The sequence below is a fragment of the Lepisosteus platostomus genome, chromosome 3, assembly GCF_059453375.1.
Source record: "Lepisosteus platostomus isolate fLepPlt1 chromosome 3, fLepPlt1.hap1, whole genome shotgun sequence".
NCBI classification, from domain to species: Eukaryota; Metazoa; Chordata; class Actinopteri; order Semionotiformes; family Lepisosteidae; genus Lepisosteus; species Lepisosteus platostomus.
In genome coordinates this window covers 12,065,255-12,088,319 of record NC_142613.1, presented here as the reverse complement: position 1 = coordinate 12,088,319, position 23,065 = coordinate 12,065,255, and the positions used below count along the sequence as shown (strand labels likewise).

The window sequence follows — 23,065 nt, the reverse complement described above, 5'->3', positions numbered from 1 at the left end:
TATGAGGACATGCATTGTCCTGTCAGGATGAATCCTCAGGGAGGACAGAAAGCGAGGTTCCAGGGCTTACTAAATATAGTATCATACAGTCAGGTTGTAATCAATCCCTCCATGTGGATTTCTGTAGTGACTAGACACTCCTGCCCAGACAATTATACTTGGATCTCCCCAACAATTTGTGTGTTGCACCAGATGATATGCTAATTCTGGTGTACATCTGAATCATGCTTGCTGACAACTATCAGGGTGGTCTAGACATAAACATGGTTCATCACTCTTTTCAGTTTGTTGACATTCAACCAGTTAAATGCCCTCATTACAAGCACCCATTCAGCTCTCACTGATGATTTACAGTTGCACAAGAACCAAATCAAATTCATGGACCATTCTGATCAATGATTCAAAATGACACCAAAACCCAGAAATGATTTAATTCTTTTTTCTAAAAACCAACATAAATAGTAATGCCTTTTTTGATTCATGAGGTGTACATATCTATATTATTGTGTATTCATAAAAAACCCAAAATATGCAAATATATTCTATGCACATTGTTAATATGCTACATAAATTAGATATCTGTTGCAAAATAATTTTATAAGATTGGAATTCAGAGCAATTTCAAAACTTTAAACAGTTATGCAGCAATAATTGTCTTGATTATGAAATCTTGTGCAATCTCTTTTTTCTTGGAGAAACATTTTCCATTCAAATACATGTAATTTTATTTTCTGAAGGTGCCCAACATCAACCTTCTTCAGCGTGACATGCATTTTACTTGTTTATATAAACCTGCTTTAAATAAAATGTAATGTGTTGTCAGTCTCAGTGATAGGAATGATTACTCAGGGATATTTTAATCAGTCGCCTTTCTTCTTTTGTATTAACCACAACATGTAGTATACAGTATCATTAATACTCATAAAAGAGCTTGTGCCCATCCATTCAAATCTTCTTGCCTTCACAGTGGATTTGCAGACTGAAGAGGTCTAATTCTGTTGGGCTCGGCTGTGCATACTTAAACATGGCCAAAACCAGTGTCACAGAAAACAGTATAATTTGGGAGCTATTTTTAAGGGACCGATTGCTGTGCTGGCTTTTGCCAGACAGCAGGGTCACAACCAAGTTATTTTTTTTCCAAATTGTTGTATTTTACTTTTAAAGAATATTAACTATGCATACTCCTTAACCATGGCTTGGTTATATTATAAGCCATTTACTGTACTGTCTGTTGTAGTCACTGCTGCTTTTTCTGCCATGTTGATCCACTTTAAATGTATACAGTATATGAATGTCTTGCAGGAAACAGCTTTCACTGTTATGGTGTATTTGAAGAGCTAGCAATCTATAGGAACTATGGGGATGAAGAATATTAACTCTTACCACCTACTGTATCAATTCCAATTTACACATGTAAAGCCATAGCCATTCACTCGTGAATGTTTCATTCACTTTGTATATCAGAGCATGTGATTTAACATTTTGCCATGAGGTACAGTTTTTAATGCAATGCAGTGCCTTTGATAGGTTTGTTGGACGCAAACTATTCTTTAGACACTATTGGACATACAGGTGCAATCTGAAAGGGCATGTTGTTAAGAAGGAGTAGTAGGCAGTACGTTCTTAAAACATTAAGCTTTAAAATTGTATTTGGTTTATCTTTTGATATTTAGTTATTGAAGTACAACAGGTTTGACTAAAGTCTGAAACTTGAATAAAGTTTGAAAAGCTACCCTGCTCCAGAATGAAATAAGTGTAACCTTTTCAAGCTAATACAAGCAATCCATATTTTACTCTTTATTTTAATATCTTTTGCTTCTTTGATTTTGTTTTTATTGGTAGAGTTATGGGTGACTTGTGCTTGGAAGAGGTTAGAACATGTAATTGGTGTTTCTGGAAAACTAGGCAGTGTTTACGTAGGGTATGTTTATCATATCTACATTTGTTTACTGTACAGTATGTATACATAATTTATATGATGTTTCTTCTTTTAGAGTTTACTTTTAATAGACCACGACATGTTGTAACACTTTCTTCACCCTGTATAATTTATTTTCAGGCAAACTTTTTTCCCCATTTTCCATGCTTCATGAAATTTGTTTTTAATTGCTTCTGAGCTCTAGAGTCGTTTAACTTTCATTTCAAGCTTTTACCCATTTTACTTACAGCCCCAACAAATATGTATGCCTGAATCAATTATAGTAATACCTTGGGTATTGTCAAGTGCTTTTCATCCAAAACAATTCTCCTGCTATTTTACTGGTAGAATGAAAGTCAGTCCATCCACTAAAAATGTGGAAAACTGAGAAATTTGTCACACTACTGTATGCACGTTCATAACAGGATGTGAATTGAATAAGTAATGGAATGACAAAAAAATGAGATATAAAAACTGCTTCTTCCATTAATCTGAGGAAAAAGGTGCCTCTCGGCTTGTGAGTAATCCCCAGTACATAATTTATGTGACTTATGATTCTTATGTATGCAGTTCACCCAGATGGCCATCACTGTTATTGTAGCTGCACCTTTCAAATAATGACAGACGTGCTCTTGTGTTGAGAGATTAAGCTTTGTGGATTCCTTTGGTGTTTCTCTCTGAAATGGTTAATGCAGGTAGTCAGTGTACCTCATTGGGTACTGGAGGAAATGTGGTTAACCCAGAACAGGAGACTGGCTGTTTGGGTGGCAGCTTTTGGATGACATCATCTTTAACTGCAGTGTATTTGCAGGAATGATCTCAATTGACCCTGCCCATGTAGACCTACACATCATTGACTGGAAAATAAAAAATAATATTAAGCTGCAGTATGAATAGGAAAGTGTGTCTGCAAAGCAGACACCTTTTCCTGTGAGAACATCCAGTATGTAGGTCTCTCCAGACAGGTTCAAAGGAAAGCTGACTTCATCTGTCATTTGCTTGTTCGTATTTTATTCTTTAGTTGGTCCTGATTTGTTTTTCTGTTGGTGCCGGTTGCTGAGTTTTCTGTTCATGCTGGCAATTCCAGTCATGTTGGCAATTCCAATCAAATGAATGAAGGAAGCAAAAACCTAGGAAAAGTTTATTTGCCAATCCTTGTTAGGGAATGAGCAACAGTTGGTAAGTTTGTAAGTGTTTTGCTCATGGGGTTAAGAGGACCACAATTCCCCACATTTCTTTGCAGGAAGATTGAAAGGTAAAGCTACACTGCTTTTGAAATAACTACATACTTTGTAGTATTTTATTGAAATGACATTGCATGATGCATTAATAGTTTTTTATGCACACACATTTTAACGCCATATGCAAAAATAGAAAAGGGAAAGAGTAGTGAAATAACATTGATAGATCAAAATAACCAGGAAAATGAAGGCGTGGGACACAGAATAAGCAGTTTGCTGTGGTCAGGAAAGATGTGCTAATCTCAAATGAAGAATAACAGTATTCATCGTCTATAGAATCCCACTAATGACCATGGAGAGGAAGCCAGTGAATAACTGAGACATAACACCTTTAAGTGGCTTGTTTTCTCCTCTCGGTTGCTGAGACCAGAGCCTTTTGAATGGAATGGGATGTTTAACCTGGGATAGCTCCTTTCAAAGTTGTCCCAGAAAAGGGCTTTGAAAGGGAATCTTAAAGGGCATGCCAATCGCCTATTTATCCCCACAAGCCTGATCGTTCTTTGATTAGTAAGTCTTGTGGTTTAGTGCAGCCCATATGTCTGGAATTAGCTAGCAAACATGATTTACTCCAAAAGAAGAAGGGGTTGGTTTAAATATGTGCAGATGTGACAGACGTATTAGTCTCCCATTGAAAAAATATTTATTAGTCATGAAGATTGTAACATAAAGCTGACAACATTATCTGGTTTCAGCTGAAATGGAATTCATGCTTGTAAAGTTTTTTTTACCTGGTCTCTTTTTATGAATTGTGAAAAACAAAAACAAAAGTGGAGTTCACACCAGAAAGGGGGGGGCAAATCAAACTGCTTCTAAAGATAAGGGAAAGCAATTGGCCCTGTTGCAACAGTTTTTGCATTAGGAAATGTAGTCAGCTGTATCTGCAAATTGATGCAACTAGCTGCAATTTAAAATGATTTCAGTCTCCATCATAAAACAGATTTTCTCAGTCAACTCTGTTAGCTTCATAAAATAGATTATTTTGCCTGCACTTAGACCTGCCAACATAATATATGTTTGATTTACAATTTACTATGAATGCACAACCGTTACAACAGTAACATCTGAAATCACATTGGTCAAACACACCCAAAAGACATGGCAATAGAGTACCAGATAAGAGTACACCCTGCCTGTGTCTGTCTGAGACAGGAGCATCACCTGCGGTCAGTATAATGTTGCCTATATTTTACATGCACTTAAAATTTAGAAGTTGGTGTTGCCCCAGACACAATCTCAATTAGAAGGACTATTCAGTTTGTTTAGTTTTAGTAGTCCTGGATGCCAGCACTCCTGCAGGTTTTCATTGTAGCCCAGCTTCATTTTTAACCCTTCCTCTTCACTACATGCAACATTGCTGCATGCAGTGGAAGAACGGCGAGGCCAGCTCAGGCAGGCTTTGCCAAGGTCATGTTCAGCATCTTCTCGGCTCGAGTGCGCCCAAGACCAGAGAGAAAGTCTGTGTCAGATCCTGAAATGTGCACCGGCCACTGTCATCGAGAGAATGAACAGTTCCTCACCACCTGGATGGGCAGGCAAAGAGCTGAGCACCAGTCAATAAGAAGACAGTATTTTGAATCTTTGGAAGCTCACTAAATTTCAGGGTGTGGCCAAGAATTTTTGAATTTCCAGTGAGTCTGTAATGTCTTGGCCTCTTTGAAGGGAGGCAGTCTTGTCCATATGAACAGAAATTTAAACATCCCGCAGTCCGGTTGGATTAATTAAAGCTTCAATTGAGACATAATGTAGATGATGCTCTGGAATTCAGCATCTCTCTAATGGAAAGCCAGGCCACCAATATCTTTGTTCTTCTTTAAGACAACCAAAAGAAAGTTAGAATAGAAGTAATATGTTAAATGTTTTTTGTTGGAAGTGAAATTAGTTTCAAAGAAAACAAATTAATGTGTGGAATTCCATACATTTTTAAAATTGAAATCCAAAATTTAGTGGAGCTTGTAAAGAAAACCAACTAATTAGAGCAGCTTGGACACTATTTTTTAAACTGGGTCTGTGCCCTTTATATTAATCCTCGAGTTAAGCTAAGTACGTCAACAGATTTGTAGACTATTTTCTGTCTCTTAGGAGCTGAGGAAGGAGTGTCCTCATTCCCCATCAGGCCTACTGTTTGTGTTAATAAAAATTTTTGAGCTGACCTGGGCATTAAAAGTTCTGAAATAGAAAACTTACATTATTGGTTTGCAAGCTCATGGCATTTTATTGTTTATGATGGACCCCCTTATTTCATTAGAAGTTATTTTCTGACTTAAGCACGTCATATAAGAACTTCAGCAAATGCTCAGTATACAAAATAAATTGTTCAAAGAGTGACATCTTGCCCCTTTCTATACTGGTATTCAAACTCCCCAGTATAGGTTATTGACAATTGATACAACAGTTTTAACTTTAAAATAAAAAATGCAATTTCTGTATTTAGGAATGTACAGTATGTAGAGCAACATCTTTTTAATTTATATAAGATGACATATTTGATGGATACAATTTCAGAGGAACTTAAATGAATGGTGGTTTGGGTTATCCAGAATTGGTTATTTGTACTGTGCAGCACAACTTAAGTCTCTAGCTGGTTTAGTGGCCTTAACGTACCTGTATGAACACAGGTCAAAAGCCACATTCTTAATTCCTGGCCTATCATATTTCCCACTATTTTCATTCCCACTACTACCATTTTGCTTCACTTTCTAAAAATATGGGAGGAAATGCCTCATTTTTGACAAACTGATTTACAATCTAAATTGAGATATGACTGTGTTAAAAGATCTGCAACATACTGTATACAGTAAATGGAATTAAGAAGATTCACCTGATGTATTACAATGGGTACCTGAGCTAAATGCCTGTATGAGACAAATACTTAGAAACTGAAAGGTATTTTACATCTGTTTGATCAAACTTGTACACCCTGGTTACAATGTGTTTATTCTGATTATGATGATGTTAGCTTAACATCTTAAACAAAGAGACCTGGTGTTAGTTACTGTACCTGGTGGAGTTTTGTCTTTCCACCGGTGTATTTTATTGATGGGTGTGCAAAGTCATTATGTATATATGCTTTTTTATACTGTACTTCTGGAAAACCCAATAACAATGTTCTAAAAATGCCATCTAGTTAAATCTGCTTTAATTCTATTCAGGACCTCAAGCAAGTCTCTTCATGAATCTGCTAAAAATTAGGAGAGATCGAGTATACTGATTTTTCCAGAGCTCTTTTGTATTACTTTTTCTGGTAAGATATTTGTTTTAGCATTAACATTCTTTTCAAAAAAGAAAGAAGCTTTAATCAACTCAAAAATGCTGTGTGAGAATACCCATTAATACATCCCATTATTCCTTGTTTTAGTACTTAAAACATACAACTCTTCACCAAAGTGATATTCTCATACACACATGGTCTAAACAAGTACAATATAATTACAGAGATACAGCCAATGTTTGAAGCTCATTCTGGGGATTTTATGGGCTCCAACTGATGCTGATTATTTGCTGTCATTGAGTTTCAAGTGTCATGCATTCTGGGCCTTACCTGTTGAAGTTGCACAAGCGACGCTAACCTATCTGAGGTGTGGTTGCTAAGCTACCATTGATGGTCCACTATTTTGCTGCAATATCTTGTTGCTTCTAAGCTATTGCTTAGCTTTATGAGACATACATTTACCTTTTTTGGCTTGTAAAGCAGAAGTTACAACTGGCACTGGAATTACACATGGCATTGTGGGATCTTATGGAAACCAGGAAATAGACCTGATGGAAAAAATGTGATCAATAATGACATACTGATTGGAAAACTGCAGTGGTGTGTGTTTGTATTAATAGCAATAACACAATCCCTGCAATGGAGCAAAAGCACATCTTTTCCAGAGTGCTGTGGTGAATAAAAATCCAATATTCTGCTTTCCCCATATGAATGATGGTTTTATGCTGAACAAATTACAGAGAAGGCAACTGTTTCATACTGTATGCCACGAATAAAAATCCTGGAGGTCACTTGCAAAATTCCAGAGGATAAGAAGACTAAAAACCTTGCAGAGATACTTGGTTACTGTACATGCAGGAATGAGTTTCCTCATTATGGAATGCCAAAAAGTATTTTCAGGATCTGTGCCTGACAGAAATTAAGGAAACCAATTATAATAAACCAATAAGTCTTACTTTTGTTCCTGGTAAGCTATGAGAGGAGTTGAACTGGAGGAATCCTCGAAGAAATAAGGCATTTTAAGAGATGGATAACAAGGAAATGGTATGTCTGATAACACTGAAGTACTGTATATACATTCTTCTCCAAAGTTAAATATATTTAATTTATAACAGGGCAAGAAGGAAGCAGAGCACTAAAAAGTTGTATGATACATTTATGATAAGAAACTACTTTTTACAGTATAATTAAATTTATTTTAAATTTCCAGAAAGCTTTTGCTAAGGTTAATCCAATTCATTTTGAAAAGTCAAAAGGTACACACATGGATCAAGAACTTAAGCAACAGGAAACTGTATGTAATCTGAATAAAGGGACATTCGATAAACTTGGACGGTGCAGATTTAAAAACTTTACTTACATTTTAAAAACTAACAGTTTATTCAAATTGGGGCGGAGCGGTGGCTCTGTGGCTAAGGATCTGCGCCTGTGGCTAGAAAGTTGCTGGTTCAAATCCCGCAGCTGGCAGAGGAATCCTACTCTGTTGGGCTCCTGAGCAAGGCACTTAACCCTGACTGCTCCAGGGGTGCTGTACAATGGCAGACCCTGCACTCTGACCCCAGGCTCTCTCCCTATCTGTGTGTCTCATGGAGAGCAAGCTGGGGTATGCGAAAAGATAATTCCTAATGCAAGAAATTGTAAAGGGTTAATAAAGCAATGTTGTTGTTGTTATTATTATTATTATTATTATTATTATTATTATTATTATTATTATTATTATTAAATTTAAACACTTCCTGATATATATTAAGGATTTAAATTGGTACACTTGTATACTTTTACATAATTATAATGAATAATTATATGTGATAGATATATACATATTACAATTATATACTATAAATATATGCATCCAATATATAAACATTCTGAATTTGTTTCCTAGAGGCCACAAAATAGGGGAGTCACAAACTAGGTTTTCTGTTCTCACCCAAGAAAAGTAAAGGTATTGTATATTTGAAAAATCTGACTTATTTCAGATAAAACATATCGGGACAATGAGGAAGCTGCGATGTGATTGTCATACGTAGAATTCTCATATTGAAAACAAATATAGAAAAATATTTGCTTCTGAAATTTTCAGTTTGTTTTCTTGCTTTAGAAAAATAAAACTATCTTTAATTTCTTTTTGGGATCATAGGAAGGTTATTTCATCTTTTGTAATAAAGTATTCTCTCTCATAAACAGGTTAATAAAATATTTGAGATATTTTTCTCTGTGCTGTGGTATGATCCAGGCTTTTGCTATGCCGTAATTACTAGGCTGGGTCATTGTCGGGAATTATTGATGGTGTATTGCAGTTCCTGGACCTCGTCTTGGAACTAAACTGTTCAATCTTTTTTTGCTTATTAAATATTTGTAAGAAATGCAGTGTATGATCTATTAACAATATCTTTCAATACAAGTATCCATTCTGTTATATTGGAATTTAATACAGCTAACAAAGTAGAGGAGATCCAAGTCATCTCCTAGTTAAAAAATGGCAAAGAGCTATTAAATATTTTATCTGTATAAATTATGCACTTAGCAGTAAATGGTGCGTAGATATTAAATTGACTGTGCAAATGACTTTTTCATCAAGTAGTGTTTCCCATAGTCATAACATGTGGCTCGATTCCCATACACAACTTGGTTGGCCAGGTCAAATGAGTTCAAAAGCAAAAAAAGAAAAAAATGTGGGTCTGGAATCAGGCAGCACTGCCTAAATAAAACCTGGTTAGCCCACAAGTGAAGTTAGACGAGGCCACATGGAGATCTGAAGCAATGATCAGTGACTAAACATTCAGTAATGGGTACCCCTCAATGATTTACGGTACACACTTCTGTACAAATGCCCTCATGTTGTTTTAATTTTCTATGTCTGTAAAAAGCATTCCCAAGTTACTCAGAGACAGAGTTCTTGTAGAAGGCAGTACAATTATTAAGAACTCAACTTTTTGAAAATATTTCTGTTCTGCTTCTGTGATGGAAGTACCTGTACTTGTACCTGTTCTTTTGTGTGGATGTTTTCTCATGAATGCCAGTGAGTAGTTCACCAAGACTCACATTCTATACTAAAACTACACTACACTTAAGATCACAAGGGGGCGGAGTGGTGGCACTGTGGCTAAGGATCTGAAACTGTGGCTGGAAGGTTGCAGGTTCAAATCCTGCAGCTGGCAGAGGAATCCTACTCTGTTGGGCCCCTGAACAAGGCCCTTAACCCCAGCTGCTCCAGGGGCACTGTATAAATGACTGACCCTGCACTCTGACCCCAAGTTTCTCTCTCTGTCTGTGTGTCTGTGTCTCATGGAGAGCAAGCTGGGGTATGTGAAAAGATGAATTCCTAATGCAAGAAATTGCGAGCTTATTGTGAGCTCCACTTTGGACAGCAGTACTGTACCTCTCTCAGCAATGTCACTAAATCCTTACAGAGGAGGTCCTGTTGCACCCAAAGCTGAGGAAACCCTGTTACTAAGGCCTACTCAATTTTGGCAGTTCTAGCTAGCTGTGTGCCACTACTAGGGAATTGGGTCACATGTGGCTAATAACATGGCACGGGCTCAAAACCCCTTTACTGGTGGAACTACTATTGATCTCTCTAGTTTCATTATTTAGTGTTTGCATTAAACTGAATTTACAGCTTATATTCTTGTTTAGTGTACTCAAATCTGCCTTTAAAAAAGCTCCACCTCTAGGCTTTTCCTCCTGAGCTTCCTGTTCCTTCTCCTACAGACTTCCTGTTAGCCAGCTTTGCAGAACTGATATTTAGCAGCAAATTAAACCTGGCGTAATGACGAGATGTTTTGGAAAAAAATGTTGTTGTGTTTACCCCTTAACACAACCAAAGAAAACAAATGTATGGAGTCTGAACTGAAGTCAAGCTTTCTTACAATGCACAACATACAGTATGTCAATGCATGCATTCAGACCAGGGAGGTCTACTTCTGCAGTAAAGTGGATTCACATACTGTATATGATACAAAAACATCACCACTCTCTTTTATAGACTCAGTCTCTGAGGTTGTTTCCTCTGTCTCTCGGGACAAAGTTTTTGTACACCTTTAGGATTTTGAACATTGGTCTCTGCAGGTAAGTCGGGTGAATCATTAGTCATAATAGAATGGAATTCTGTTGTCTGTTGTTGGTCTGGTGACTCAGCTTCTGGAACATTTTCATCAACATCTGGTGGTTTCAAGGTAAGGATTGGATCCTCGTGTGTATCGTTTGTTTCTTACTATCATGAGGTATGTATTGACTTTCCCTGTGTTTGAGCATTCTAGATCTGATCTACATGTCATCTCCATGTAGTGTTTCCAACATCAACGGTGTACATCAGAGGGCCTGTTTTAATGACAATTGTTTAGGTTAGACTTTTTGATACAAGTCTTGTGCAAGACAGTCCTGTCCAACACTGAAGCTTCTGTTTGGTTTCTTGTTCATTTGTTAAAATGGTTTACTTTTCACTTAATTTCAACTTCTTAATTCTCTCATTTGTTTTTTGTACTTCCATGCAAGATTTCAGGTTCGTGTTTAAGAACATAATTGCTGAAGTTATATTCGTTATTGCATGAACTGCATTTCATGCAACTGCAGAACTGCAAAAGAAAGTTATCATTTTTTAATTGCAGTAGTATGTTCTAATTCTCCACTGCCCTGATAGACTTTTTGAAAGTTTGGACAAATCTCTCTGATAAACCACTTGTGGCTGGATGGTGAGGACCAGAGATGAAATGTTTAATGCTGTTCTGCTTCATGAAGGTTTTGAATTGCTGAGAAGTACAGTACTGTAAACTGTTGTCCGTTACCACTGTAGTAACAGAGTCATTGAAAGGGACTGCAAAATCAATATGCACACATTGCCAGGGTGATAAAAATCATTCCCATGAGTGTAAAGACAAAGTTGGTGCATTCTGGATTAGTTGGCATCCAGTGCAGCTCTTTGTCAGGTTTTCGATCTGTTTGTCCATACCCAGCCACCACACACTGTCACAATTGTCACAGTCCCCGAGTGTCCTTCATCCAATGCATTTGAATATAATTACAACATGTAATCCATACAGTACATCAAGGTTCCTTGACATACAGACAGCTGATCCTTTCTGGCTACAAAGTCTGGGTACAGGTTCTGTAATGTCCATGTTTTGGCCACCATCGTATAATGATGTCTGAAACATTCAGCAGAGTTGGGCTGTTCCTTGTTTCTCTTTGAATATGTTCGTTTGTAACTGTTAACTGATATACAGGACAATCATGACATAATACACATCCAATAGGTCCATTTATCTTAGTTGTTCCGCTTTCTGTATTGGTAAACATGACTTTTAGCATTGCCAGGTTCTCGTGTTCTTTTGAATTCAATGTCATAAGAATGTGCTCCTCGGAACAGTGACCGTTGTTGCAAACGTGCTGCGGTCATCAGTAAAACACCTTTCCTGGCATTGAAAATTGCCACTAAAGGCTGGTAATTGGTCACCAAGGTAAACCTTTGGCCGTGGAATTTCTTCACTCACCATTCAAAGCTAATGGCTTCTCGGTCAATTTGTGCATAATTTTCAGTCACTGTCAATGACGATGAAGTAAAGCACCTGGTAAGGTGACGCTAACTTAATGGGTAGGGAAGGATCAAAGTATGTCAGCACTTTATCTGATGTTATCAGTCTCTTATTTTCTAAGTAAACTTGTTCACAGCTCTCTGACCACTTCTTTTTTGACCTGATCTGTAATAGTGCACTCAGTGGATGTAGCACTGTGGAACAGTTTGGCAAGAAGTTGTGATAGCAGTTTACAAGCCCTAAATAGGATCATAACTGTGACACATTCTGAAGCTGTGGTGCCTTTAGCATGGCCACAGTCTTATCTTGTGATTTGTGTAAACCATTCTTATTGATCACATTTCCATATTATGATATTTCCTCCTTGAAAAACTCTTTGAGTCCATACTCTTTCAGTCTGTTGAGCACTTTCTGTAAGTTATTCAGGTAATCTTGATCTTGTTTTTATCTGTGACAAGGTAGAAGTAGAATTGCGCAACTGATTGTTTGTGATTTTCTCTTGATATAAGTTGCCACAGGAATGACCTTTATCAGTGCCCACTGTTCTGTATGTGGCGTTGGGGGATTTAAAAGCTGGGGTTAACTGACTGGAGATTGGACCTGTGTTAGCAATTCCTGGCTGGCATATTTTTTGTGCTGGGAATTTGAGTTTTACACAATTTTTAATCCTATTTTAGTTATGTACACAAACTGATAGTGGCTAAAGTCTATAACTTATTGCTTGGGCTGTATTTGGTGTGGGTGGCACTAACAAACTGCACAGCAAACCTTACGTTTTGGAAACCGGTTACGTTAAGCAAAATATCGTTAACCAGCCGAAAAGTTCCACTCTTTCAATATACAGTATGTTGTCCATTCTTCCAGAACAGCATCCAAAGACTAATACAGTATTTTCAGTGTCGCCTGATATTGTTTTTTCATTTACTCATGGATTCATCTCGCTAGCACCGTCTCACACCCCCTTCATCTTTCCTTTTCTCTTTTTTATTTCTCTTCAGCAATTTTATCTTGGTCTGGGGTGACATTGTCAGCAGTTGTAGATCCAGTCTTGTCGCAAATGTGTTGTTTCTACCTTATAATACGATTTGCATAAAATAAATGCAAGGAGCCCAAGCTGAAGTCAAACTGTACTGGAACTTTCTTACAACATATACAGTATCAATGTGTGCACTCCAATAGGTGAAACATGGGATATCTACATCCACAGTACAGCAAATCCACATACAGTACACTACTTTTTAAAAGAACAGAATCTCTGATGTTTGCTTTTGTCTGTACATGCAAATGTTAACCTTAGCTGAGAAAGTGTGGATTTGTCTTTTTTCTGGGAGAAGGTTTGTAGATGATATTGAAACAAATACTGAAAGAATCGCATAATAAATGTAGGATGGTTTCTTCAAAATGACATCCCTGAGCTGTTCATTCTAGTGCAGTTTCTTAAATCCCTGGGACTTGATGAACGGAGTGACATTGATGGAGGACGTTTTAAGCAGAGTTTTCTAAATGCTTTGTTCAAAAGTTATTAGTTTTCAATTATCTTCAAAATAAGAATTTTGGTATGGTTCTCTTGCCCAGCCTCTGTAAATCACAGAAATTTCCCAAATTAATTTTCATGCTCAGGCCTAATTTAAAATTTTTACAGGCTGGGAAACGTCCAAAACTTGACTGTAAGCTCCAAACTGCAAAACTGAACAATGAATCTTTCTTTACCCCTGAAATTGTGGCATACCAAGATGTCATTCTTCCTGAAACAAATATGGACAAATGTGAGACCACAGTACGTGGCGTATGGTTTGAAGATTTTTGTGGGAATGCTTTTAAATATGCCCTTATGTTCATTTTCATATGTTCTCTTAACTTTTTTCATGTTGGCAAAATTGGTCTGCAGTGAAATGTATGTATAATACATCATGATTTTTGGGAACAAATGATAGCCCCTGAAATTCAGTGTTGACCATACAGTAGTACATTCAGATCTATGTACTGTTTTTCTTTTCATATCAGAAAAGGGTTTTATAGCACCTAACAACACAAGATTGATTTATGAATTGAAAAACTTTTCAACCAAAACTTCATAAACCTCTCTTGGAGCACTTTGAAATGAGTTATAATTAGTATTATAACTCATATGAGTTTATGAGTTATCTAATAATAGTAATATATATTATAACTAGTTACTATATTTTATGCCTATCCTGGTTTTAAGGACCAATGTTTTCAGTTAGGACATTTTTTCTAGGCCCTCTGTGGCCAAGATCTGAAGTCCATGTGAAATTTATCACCTTAAAGCTTCAAATTTGATGGGAGCCCTTCAAGAAGATGGGAGATTTCAAGATGCAGTTACATACAGATATTCCTCTTTAACCACATGATGTACAAATGTTCATACTGTATCTTCTTCTAAAGGTGCATATCTGCAGTGGGATTTTTTTTATGAACCTATTATGAAATGTTCGTTTCTCTTTTCTGGACTTTATATCGCACCCTGAGTAATTTGAAAGGCAAGGAAAATGTGACAACACCCTTTAATAAAGGTTTGGAAAACCTTTTCAGCTCGCACTAGGAATCTAATTTGTAATTCTGCATCTGATAAAGATGTTTTGGAGATATTCCACTACAAGGCACAGTAAATGTGCTAGAGAGAAACACGTTAATGGAGTTAATTAAGTTAATTAAAACTTTAATTTGCAGTTAAGTTTCTTTTTCTGCCGTGTTTTCATCTGTTATAACAAAACAGGTTGTTTTCGCAGTGAGACCTGGGCAACAATGTACAGTAAAGGCATGCATCACTTGTACTGACTGCATCTCCCCTGTTAAGCTCTTGAAAATGAAAGAAATTTAATAAGGGTGTCAGTTCTTTTCCACATGGAAATAGGTACTATACCCCCCTCCCCAGCGATGGAAGTAGGTATTAACTCAGCAGGGTAGCATTTTTCTTTCTACCCTGATTTACTTTCTCTCCACTTCCCCTCACACTAAGTCAGCTTGGCAGGGGGATCAAAGACGGACTCGTGTACACTAGGGAAGCTTAGCCTGCTACCAAAAGGCAGCAATTTTATGAGCTTTGCCTGTGAGGGAGCAACTCCGTGGTTTCAAGCTGCCTTCCTGCAAATTAAAGATCTATCGAAGGAGGGTGGTAACGGCAGGCCATGCAGATCTCAGCTTGCCTTAGACTTCACTTGTTTGCCACGTGGCTGCCAAATGGAAACGGGGGACCCAGGATGAAATCTGCGGTTTATTCTTTAAAAAAAGAGTCATGGATCTAATGGGGTCCCCTTTGCCCCTGAATTTGTCACTTTGGCTGGCGGCACACAGCTTCAGTGGTCTTTGGTGATGAGAGGGGCTTTTCTGGCAATCAGCAGTGCAACCACATTATGGAGAAAGCTACACAAACCAGATTGGTCTGTGGTCTAAGAGCGACTTTAAATCAACAAAGAAGCAACAAGTGGGAGGAACCCTCTTTCTGCTGTATGGAACAAAATCTAAGGTTCTAAAGAGTGAGCTAAGTGTAGGCAGATTGATGGGCCAAGTTAGAAGGCAGAGTTTTATATTATCAGCTGCACGGGTGTAGAGCATGTTACTGGTTGCAGATTCTATGGAAAATGTTTCTAAAATCCATGTTAGTGATATGTAATACTGTACCTGAACAAAACTAATGCAGATTTAGTTTTGGAATGTATTGTAAGCTGTTTTCCATAATCAGTTGTAATTAAATGAAACCAGGGTCAGATCATTAACAAGTCAGAGTGACATTCTGTGTAACAAGTACTGTGTAAACAAGCAATGCACTATATAGAAGCTGTTCCAATGTCATTAATGGCGTACAGTAAATGTTATTTTAAATAAATACAAAATGTTTGCTTTAATAAATAGCAAATCATATGTAATATATCAAAACTCAAAACATGAGCAAATATCATTTTAAAAACGAAAAATTTATAAACATTAGTAAGATACCAAATTAGAAGCTGTAACCTTGTCATCACACCACCATTATTGCTTTCAACAACTCCTTATCCAATTCAGGGTCATGGTAGCCCTAAAAGCCAGCCTGGGACGCATTGGGCACTAGATGGGATATAAGTTGATGGGGATGCCAGTCCATCTCTGGGCACACATAGTCAGAGACACAGACACGCCCACACTCGCATCGGGGCCAGTTTTCCCAGAAACCAGTTAACTCACCAGCATATCTTTGGAAACCAAAGCACCTGGAGGTGTACACACTATACCTCTTTATGTACAGACATGGATTGACATTAAATGAAATGAAGACTTGAGAACATGTTCTGGCTTTAATCTGTTTGACTTGAGAAAGAGTAGCCTGGTCATCTGCATGATATCGAACACAGTTGGTTCCCCACTCCCTAATGAAGTGGGTAAAAGGGATACAGGTTTGGTGCTACAAGTGGGTTTGGGGTGGGGACTTGAGTAAAGGGCACTGGGAAGGAAAACCTGAACTTCCCTAGGCAGCAGGTGATTGGTAGGATGGAGTAATACTGCCTGATTCTGAGGCATGATATTTTCAGAAAGTCAGATCAATCTATAAATACATTTACTGTGTAAGTATGTTAACAGTTAAGGAACAAGTAGAGGTTCTGCACTGAAAAGTTACAAACCTAGTGTTTCTAGTTTGACTGTTTAGCCTGTAAGCAGCAGGCTTTTTGCAGAAGCAAGTGAGCCCCAGTAATGCAGGTGTGATGATGGGCTGTATGGATTATTTGACTTTATCCCACTTGCTCCCGCATAAAGTGTTGGGAGATGCCTAGAGGCCTGGACTTCTGCTTAGCTCCCAGATGATTTCTGGGAATTTAGGATTATCCTGCTTCCATACATACGCTATGAAGTCCATTTCTGAACAGCACATCAGCACTTAACAAATGACAAACAACCCCTGTGTAAAGGTGTGATAACATAGGGGATCACATACCAGCATTAATCTCACAACAGGTCTATACAGTACATACTGTAACGTACATCTAACACTCTTTTAGCTAAGGCATAACCCACAGTGCCACAGTTCTATATAACCATTTTAACTCTTTTTCAACCACCCCTGGTACAAAAGGCTGTCTGCTGTACTGTAGGTACTTGCCCTTTGTCACAAATAACTAATACCTTACTGGCCATTTCCCGAATAAGGCACACTCAAGCCATTTACAGGCACTCAACAAATTCTATTTAAAAAAAATACTACAGTATGTTATCAATTTGTTATTCTGCACTGAAAATATTTTTGCCCTTTGTTCTTTATGCACTGTATAAAGAATAAATGTAAGAAATAATATTTTGCCAGTACTTTGGTGATCGGATCAGCTGGTATTTGTAAAGGTCCTTCGTCAGCTTGTACTAAAGGCCAGGGGGGTTGCAGATTGGTCCCCTTGGGGATGGAAAACCCGGTTTAATACAGTAATAAAGTGGTGGGGATGTTGGAAGCTTGGGGCCCTTGGTGGAACATGCTTTATAGGTTGGTGGGACACAGCTGTCTGGCGTCTAGAGATCAAAGGAGGTTGATTTTAAATATGTTCTAATTGGTTCACAAAGAGTTGCTGGTGCTGCAACTTTCCTTGTTTTTATCATTCTTAATTTTTAACTGCATGGTATTGGTAATAATGTTTTACAGTAACCAACAAATGGTTACAAAAAAGGAAAGACCAACAAATGGTTGAATAGCATGTGACAGCTGAATGTATTCCTAGCTGTTTTTGGTGATCATTGGGCATTGTATGAGTTGAAGGTACAGTAGATTCTAAACTTAACAGACAACCAAGACAAGGATGGCAAAACAGAAGGTACACGTTCATGAGCTGCAGATTTGGTTATTATCCTTGCAGCTGCATTTTATGAAAATTGCACCCTATGAGGGTCTTGGCAGAAACCTTGGGCAAAACATTATAATAAATGGTTCCTGGTTTAACATGTGCTTCTGTAAGGTCTCTGTGTCATAATGAAATAAACAAGGTGTTACACAAGAAATAAAACAATTGTAAATAATATTTCTGACATGAGACTATAGTCATATAAGTGTAAAAGACAACACCAAGAGTTCTGGCCTCTTTGAAAGACTTATAATCAACATAGTTTTCCATAGCTGAAATGGAGCACAAAACAACAAAACTATCTTAAGTATTTTAATAAAGTGTAGCTTTAGAAAATCTGTTGCATCCAAAATGTAATTTCTGATAAGAATTATGAGAGTTTAGAAACTGCAAGACCAGTGTCAATAGTATTCTGCAAGTAAAGCCATAGTAACATACTGTAATAAATAATAACTATAATATTCATAAATAATTAACTACAAAGATCCCAAAACAGGGCCTTGAGAAACCCCTGATAATACTTGACAACAGAAAGCATCCATTGTTACTAACTGTTCTGTATTTGATGGAGTAACTAATTAACTAAGAGGGAAAACAAAATGTGCATTGCATTTATTAGACAGCAATTAGAAAAAGACCTAATACCGTGGCACTGGCTGATGCAGAGTCAGAAGAGCTCAGTTAAGAGCCATCAGGTAGTGCTGTGTTCATTACCCATACTGCACAGTTTCCACTGCCACTGTGTGATGAGTAATGATCTTGCTTTGGAGTTATGGCCCTAGTTTTGATTGCTTCTCTCTGTGCCCTGCCAGGTCTGTGCAGTACCTGGAGCTGCCATGGAACTCCTCCTTTTGCTGCTCTGCTCCTTCCTGGCATCTGGCCTGGCACATCCCTTAGAGCCCTTCAATCAGAAAGTCTTCTGGGATTTTGCACTGGACAGTGACTCCATGATGAATGACGAGGAGGGCTCAGGCCCTGGAGAAGAGCAACCCCCCCCTCTGCCAGTCTGTCCATTTGGATGCCAGTGTCACCTTCGGGTCGTCCAGTGCTCTGACCTTGGTAAGTGTTCAGCGGGGGGAGCCTTTGATCGATCATCATCTTTTACATCAATACTGATATTAAAAATGTGAACAACATGAAAATGATCTCGGCTGTGTCTTTATTTTATTTTGACTGTGTCCGTGACTCTGCCGACAATCCGAACTGAGCAGCTGAGGAAAGAAGGGCGAAAGTGAAGTTGTTTAATTGATGCAACTGTAGAGTAAAATATGAATCAGGCTGCATGCTTTAAATAACATTAACTACCGATGACATGAAACAGATAACATGCTTATATATTTGCAAGTAAGAGACAGAAGTGCTACAGGCACTAGAAGGTCGTAAGATAAGACCATTTCCAGAGTCAGTAGTACTTAAGGAAACAATGTTATTCATAGGCCCTTAGCAAAATATTTTCAGCTTTCTCTCAAGACAAGGGAAATTCCCAGTAACTCAATAATTGCTAATATACTGCCCATCCATAAAAAAGAGTGACAATATTGGACCCAAGCAATTGTGGGGAAACATCTTGCTTCTATTATATGGAAGGTTATGAATGCAATCATTGGTACTGAAGTAATGAATATCCTGTATGGTAATATGCAGGAAGTACATTTTTACCAAATTTGTTGGAGTGTGAAACATGCTACCCACATGTTGTTGAAGAGCATATCATGGCTTTTTTTCAAGAAACTGCTGGGTGAGATCCTTGGATCAGTTAGCTGGTGAAAACTCAAATGTGATTGGTGAGCAGAATGAACTCTTCTTGTTTGTAACCATTCTTATGAAATTAAAGAAGTGTAGCACAATCGGCTTTATTATGACTGGAAGCGTTAGGCTATGTGGTAGTTGCTGCTATGTAAGTAATACGGCTTAAATTGCCATTTGAAAATAAATCATTTGAAAAAGTGGAAAAATAAATGTGTATTTCTGAACAGTTTTTAGCAGGGTTATCAAGTCTCTTACAGCTAGAAGGCTAGCTAAATAAGACAACAGACCAACTGCTGTATTTTTAACATATTGTCCCTCTTATTTGATGTGGTTCCAATAGCAGCTGGTTAAAGTTCTGTTGCAAATGGTTAGAAATGTGCATTTACATTGTCTTTTTATTTATTTTTTTAAATTGTCATCTGCAAAGCTTTTTTGGGGTTCTTATCATTTCTGTAAGACCCATGGCGCAAAGTAGACTTATATTTCAAGTTTATTCACTCACTGATTTTTATCCCTAACTCTAATGTACTGTAAAACAAAGGACTTGGCAGGTCATGTTTGTACTGCTGTGGTACCAGTATATTATACGATGCTCAGATGTATATTTCTGAAACAAAGTCTTGAATGGAAAGCTGTTTTGACATACAGGTACTCAGGTAACGTCAATATATCATTTCACGTTATCTCAACATGAATTAGGGATATTTTAAAATTTAAGATATCTTGAAATGCATTTAGAGATTATTCTAAGTGATCTTTTGGCATCTCACAAATTCAGGTTATCCAGAAAAGGCTTCCATGTTATCATTGTTTGGTAAGAAGATAGGGGGCCAAGACTGAATAAACGAAGTCACCCAAGGTGTGGAACTGTCAAGTGCTATCCTCGGATATCTCGGCCCATTCACTTCTGAGGTGTTTTTGGATTTACTTGTTTTTTGGCTGAGGTAAATTATCATGCCATGCCAAACAATAGTTAGAAGCATAAACAACCAGACAGTCCCAAGAGAATATGTAATAAGTAAAAACTGCACTTGAGTGAAAAACTCCAAAGATTTTGAAAGGGGGTGGTTAAAACCACAAGAGAGCAGGGAAATGCAGGACAGTAACCCTTAGTCCAGAAACCATAAGTAAACAAGAAAACGCTTTCAAAGACTTTAAATTAATCAGGCTTGTAACCTATGGCATTCTTCAAGGTGCTGTTTATTTTGGATGAGGAGAGCCCTCCCTCATTTCCCATCACTGGTCTGTTCTGGATTAGTATTATCCTTTCAATGTGCTCGGCCCCCTCACTTCGCAGGCTGGAATGATCCGTATTCTGCATAACGGTTAGCCGAGTCTCCAACAAATACAACTTCTGAGGCCCTCTGACGATGCCACACAGCTGTACTTAGAATGAACACTAGCTGGTTTGCCGTCTTCAAAGAAAAGGATATTCCCAGAAATAATTCCAAAAAACCCAGCCTTTGGGGGCACCCTGCCTGTTCTAACTTTTGCTGCACACTTTAAGTTCGTAAGTACTGTGCATTGATCCCTTTATTGAACTTTTTTTTTTTAATTGTGCATTTCTTAACATTTTTCTGAACTCAATACAAGGTTTCAGAAATCCTCAGTGGCAAGTGTAAAACTGTTCAATGTTTACTGAGCAGAATGTCAGGCAGGCGTCACCCTTTTAGCATGGATTTCTACAGCTGTCCAAACAAGTGTTAAATCAGTCGTTTTTATCTCTTAGCACTGAGGATGTGTGTCAGTGTTAAGGTACTGGAGTGCTCTCCTGGTGAGCTGAGTGCCATGCTAATTATTCTCTCACCCTGCACACATACAGTAATAATGTCATCTGTCGTGTCCTAAATGGGTCACTGTTCGTAATGGAACTACTATGGATTAATTAAAGAAGGGGCCCAGTTGTGCTTCTTATAGCCAGGGGTTGAGTAGCCAGTGCTCTTGTCCTGCATGTCTTTGAGGGATGGGGGTAGAATGGAAAAAGCATTCCAGATTCCCCACAATTCTACATAGCACATGTTGTAATAATGGAAACGTCTTTGTTTTATGTGGCAGATTTCCAAAACAACCCCTCTCCCCAATCTCTGTAAAAATGCAAAAAATGTAAAATTGGGTTCAAATTTGATTATCATATTACACAAACAATCAGAGGTTAAGAAAGCTAATATGTTCAACCTGGAAGAGGGAATTCATTGAGGAAATATGACTCGGATATTTAAACCCATAGAGGAATATGCAGAATTCAACCCCAGTCTCCATCCCCATCAAGTAAACCAAAGTACAACCAGAGGAGACCCATGTAAAAAAACCTTTTACTTCTTACAGAAGTTGTCTCACTGTGATCTTTCAGAAAGCATCTTGATGCGGTCCTTCTACTAATATGACACTTCACTCAAAATGTGCTAGAAATAGTTACAAATGAAAGAAGGGCACTTAGACCTCTGTTCTTATTAATATGTATTTTCACATAATAGGACAACAGGTATATGTTATTGCTATCTCAAAACAAGGAAGAGTGAAAAAACAACCGCAAATTAAATAGCATGACAAGGAAACAACAGACACAGTCCACTTGTGCTCTGCCCTGGTCACTCCTGTGAAAGGACAAATTGAATTTTGATTCTTCACTTGTGTTGTAAATGTTGATTGCTTTGATGCATCTACATTCACTATGTATTGGTGTATCAATAGCGGCTGTGTATCTATTGCATTTGAAATTGTCCTGATGTGGTCAAAGATCTTTGGTTTTCAGGTACATTTTGCTCAGTGCAATGTTACAAGTAAGGGCTCTGCTGCTTTTATCTGTCACTGCAAATGCATAGATCACTGTTCTCTCAGGACATGCAATTGTAAGATGAGGTAGAGAACCCATCAGCTACACAGGTTTAAAGAATATAAGAGTGTAAGAAAGATCTTGTTCAAGGATCTTGATCCCTGAGAGTTGACTTTAAAAACATGCACAGATATTTCTAAACCCCCTTCATCCTTGTGTGTAAAAGAATGATGTGTACTGTATATTTGATTCCAAATGTGCTTATTCTCAATTTGTAACCCTAAATTTTAATTCTGAACACAAAGAATCCATTAAGCTGCCTTTTTGTTGATAACCATTGCTGAGCACTTTGAACACTTAAAATGATCTTTTCTCGTAAAGACAAAACAGGTTTTACACAAACCTGTGTGTGACATTCCTAGGAGTTGTTACCTTACTTCTGTTTTTTTCAGCTCTTTACCGGCCACCAATATTCTTTTTGTGTAACAAGGCAAAGTCGATTGTTGATCATTTCTTTGTATGTCGATGACAAGAACCTGCCAGACCATTACGAGAGCTCCACTCTCGGTTCCACGTTGCACACCATGGTGAGGGTAAAAGCCTGTGCTACGTGGATAGCTGTAATTACAGAGGAGAGCCTAGAGGAAAAAATATCCAAGTGAATTACCCTACATTTCTTCAAATTACAGCCTGTGCCTTCCCAAAGCGCACACATCCTAGGCACCAGCAATCTCAAAAGTATGAGCCTTTATTATTTTTTAACAATATTCATTTAACTGGCTGCATATTGGCAGACGGTGCTGGCAGTTTAAAGTGATATTAT

At 37.8% G+C, this 23,065-nt stretch overlaps 1 protein-coding gene across 2 annotated transcripts in view; it reads left to right on the top strand.

Annotated features, from left to right (window-relative positions):
• LOC148674393 (biglycan-like) overlaps positions 1-23,065 on the top strand; it is a 47,277-nt gene that overhangs the window by 10,894 nt on the left and 13,318 nt on the right. For both annotated transcript variants that reach the window (XM_088627110.1, XM_088627111.1), the window contains exon 2: positions 18,533-18,779. In XM_088627110.1, coding sequence (XP_088483236.1) covers positions 18,533-18,779 — 247 coding nt within the window. The remainder of the gene's footprint in view (positions 1-18,532; positions 18,780-23,065) is intronic.